This window comes from Fukomys damarensis, unplaced genomic scaffold (genome assembly GCF_012274545.1).
Source record: "Fukomys damarensis isolate Sample0158 unplaced genomic scaffold, DMR_v1.0_HiC HiC_scaffold_12, whole genome shotgun sequence".
NCBI lineage: Eukaryota > Metazoa > Chordata > Mammalia > Rodentia > Bathyergidae > Fukomys > Fukomys damarensis.
In genome coordinates this window covers 45,189,038-45,192,483 of record NW_022900924.1, presented here as the reverse complement: position 1 = coordinate 45,192,483, position 3,446 = coordinate 45,189,038, and the positions used below count along the sequence as shown (strand labels likewise).

The 3,446-nt window shown below is 54.5% G+C and overlaps 1 protein-coding gene across 1 annotated transcript; it reads left to right on the top strand.

The window, feature by feature from the left end:
• The first annotated feature begins 325 nt into the window (after window positions 1–325).
• Hes1 (hes family bHLH transcription factor 1) lies at window positions 326–2,744 on the top strand. The gene is made up of 4 exons (XM_010624072.3): window positions 326–691; window positions 844–939; window positions 1,198–1,285; window positions 1,924–2,744. Exons 1-4 carry the CDS (start codon window positions 584–586, stop codon window positions 2,466–2,468), a joined length of 837 nt encoding a protein of 278 aa, XP_010622374.1. The 5' UTR covers window positions 326–583; the 3' UTR covers window positions 2,469–2,744.
• Window positions 2,745–3,446: the final 702 nt, after the last annotated feature.

Sequence of the window (3,446 nt, the reverse complement as noted above, 5' to 3'; positions counted from 1 at the left end):
AAAGAGCAAAGACCTTGGCCCCAAAAGAAATAGACCAGGCCAAAAACCAAACACAAAAATCCTCAGTAAAGCAAAACCCATAAGAGAGAGTAGCAAAGGGTTAAAATCCTTTTGATTGACGTTGTAGCCTCCGGTGCCCCGGGCTCAGGCGCGCGCCATTGGCCGCCAGACCTTGTGCCTGGCGGCCAATGGGGGGGCGCGGTCCACGAGCGGTGCCGCGTGTCTCCTCCTCCCATTGGCTGAAAGTTACTGTGGGAAAGAAAGTTTGGGAAGTTTCACACGAGCCGTTCGCGTGCAGTCCCAGATATATATAGAGGCCGCCAGGGCCTGGGGATCACACAGGATCCGGAGCCGGTGCTGATAACAGTGGATTCCCCCGTCTACCTCTCTCCTTGGTCCTGGAATAGCGCTACCGAGTAGCCATAAAATATTATATAATACACTCAGCACTTGCTCAGTAGTTTTAGGAAAATCTCAAGGAAAAGGGATATAAGCAAAAAAAAAAAAAATTTTTTTTTTGGGTGAAGTAGTCCAAAAATAAAATTCTCTAGGGATTATAAAAAAAAAAAAAAAGGAAAAGAAAATGCCAGCTGATATAATGGAGAAAAATTCCTCTTCCCCGGTGGCTGCTACCCCTGCCAGTGTCAACACGACACCGGATAAACCAAAGACAGCATCAGAGCACAGAAAGGTAAGGGCGATACCCGGGAATCTCTGCAGCGCCCCAAGAAATTACGATGGATTGGGGTGGGGGTTCTTTTCCTTCTTAAAACCCGAGCGTGAAATGGCAGATCCCATGGGAACTCGGGTTTGTTTTTATTAAATTTTAAAATTTCTTTGCAGTCATCAAAGCCTATCATGGAGAAAAGACGAAGAGCAAGAATAAATGAAAGCCTGAGCCAGCTGAAAACACTGATTTTGGATGCTCTTAAAAAAGATGTAAGTGGGGAAAGCTTTTTAAAAAATTAAAAATACGAAATGCTGTTTCTCAGGCACAAAGCGTGAAAGCCCCTCGCCTACGGTGCGAGGGTCTTACCCCGCCTGCACCGCGCCGTCCTAGGCGGGAGGCCCGAGCCCGTCTCCGGGTGCCTGGACGCGGGATTGGGTCCCGCACCCTGGATAGGGGATCCCGCTCGGCTCTGCGAGGCAGCTGGCAGACAGGGGCTGATTTTCCTCCTGGCTTCCTCCTGTGCTTAGAGCTCCCGGCATTCCAAGCTGGAGAAGGCAGACATTCTGGAGATGACAGTGAAGCACCTCCGGAACCTGCAGCGAGCGCAGATGACGGGTGAGGCCAGTCGCCGCCGTGTGCCCTGTGCGCGCGTCCCCCGCGCCGCGCGCTGATCCCTTCCAGACTTCCGCCCGCGGTTGTGAGAGGCTTTCAGCTCCATTTTACTGCCTTGGCTCCCTCTCGCGTTCCCACGGTCTGGGTCTTATTTATAGCCGCAACTCCAAATTGTTACTGTTCCGGAAGGGGAGGGGGAGAAGGTCGCAGCCGCGAGGGTGGCGGGCAGCCTGGCTGCGGAGGAAGGGATTGAGCAGAGGCCGGTGGCAGTTGGGAGCTGGCCCGAGGGTCATCGGGTTTTGCCCTCGCCCATCCCCCATTGCAAACGGGAAATGAAACTCGGGTGGGGATGGGGTGGTGTTGCTCAAGGCCACGTCGCGCGGGAGGGTGGGGGAGACAGCTGTGGGGCAGAGATCGGTTTAAATACAGCGAAAGGGGACCGGGGTGGGGGGTCTGAGCTTCGGTGGCCACGCCAGTGTGGCGAGATGGCTCCAAGCCTCCCCCGCCCTCCTCGCCCGAGGTCGTTCCGCGGGCGCGCTGTCAGGGAGGAGCGGCGCGGCGCGGGGACCTCCCAGGGCGGGAGGCGGTGGCCCTGGGGCCGGAGCCGTTGGGTGACCCGTCTGTCTCGTTCTGGCCTGCAGCCGCGCTGAGCACAGACCCGAGCGTGCTGGGCAAGTACCGCGCCGGCTTCAGCGAGTGCATGAACGAGGTGACCCGCTTCCTGTCCACGTGCGAGGGCGTTAACACCGAGGTGCGCACCCGGCTGCTCGGCCACCTGGCCAACTGCATGACCCAGATCAACGCCATGACCTACCCTGGGCAGCCGCACCCCGCCCTGCAGGCGCCGCCGCCACCACCCGGAGCAGGGGGCCCTCAGCACGCGCCATTCGCGCCGCCGCCGCTCGTGCCCATCCCCGGGGGCGCGGCGCCCCCTCCCGGCGGCGCTCCCTGCAAGCTGGGCAGCCAGGCTGGAGAGGCGGCCAAGGTGTTCGGAGGCTTCCAGGTGGTGCCGGCTCCCGATGGCCAGTTCGCCTTTCTCATCCCCAACGGGGCGTTTGCGCACAGTGGCCCAGTCATCCCCGTCTACACCAGCAGCAGCGGGACCTCGGTGGGTCCCAACGCCGTGTCTCCTTCTAGCGGTCCCGCGCTCACGGCGGACTCCATGTGGAGGCCATGGCGGAACTGAAGGGCTCAGGCCTGCGCTGCCCTTGATCCCCCATCCACCTCTCCCTCCGGACACTAAACTGCAACTTGGACACTAGGAAACAAGATTTGTGATTCAGTGGTTACTTTGTTGTTTTTTAATTCCTAAAAGAAGTTACTTTTTTGTAGAGATCTGTATTAAGTGACTGACCATGCACTATATTTGTATATATTTTATATGTTCATATTGGATTGCGCCTTTGTATTATAAAAATTGAGATGACATTTCGTTTTTTACACGAGATTTCTTTATGTGATGCCAAAGATGTTTGGAAAATACTCTTAAAATATCTTCCTTTGGGGAAGTTTATTTGAGAAAGTATAATAAAAGAGTGAAGGTTTTTATGTCTTAGAACTGATTCTTTCAGCTTGTGGAGGAGTTTGAAGCATTTGTAAGGTGGGGATTCAGAAATTATCTCTTTTGTTAAGTTTTTTTAAAGCCAAATCTTTCACCAGCACTCGAACTGAGTTCCATCTGACATGAAAATTCATCTGATAAGGCTTCCCTGATAACACCGTGATGATTCTCTTAAAGGATTTCAAAAACTGGTTTAAAGTCATTCAGTAGTCCTTGTTCTGTTACTTCCTCCTGAGGACTGAACTCTGGAAGTGCAGGGATCCAGTGTTCCAGCCCTTTGCCCACCAAGGGCGTCTCTGCTGGCCGGTAGCCACCAACCCCACAGCAAAATTGCTCCTATTAATGGCTGCAGCCTCCTGCCTCGGAGCATGGGGGGGTGGGGCTTCCATAATAAGCCCATCTTTAGGCGCAGGGAGACATTGCCCAGCACCAGTGTGCAAAGGTTGGAAATGCCTCTCTGCACCTTCAAGAAGGCTGGAAAGGTCAACAGATTCCTTCTGCCAAGGGACAGCTAGTTAGACTCCCAAGTGGAGCCCAAGCCCAGACATGTGTTTCTGATAAGTTGCTGTGCTTGGCTCTAATGGAGAAAGCATGTGGGGGCTG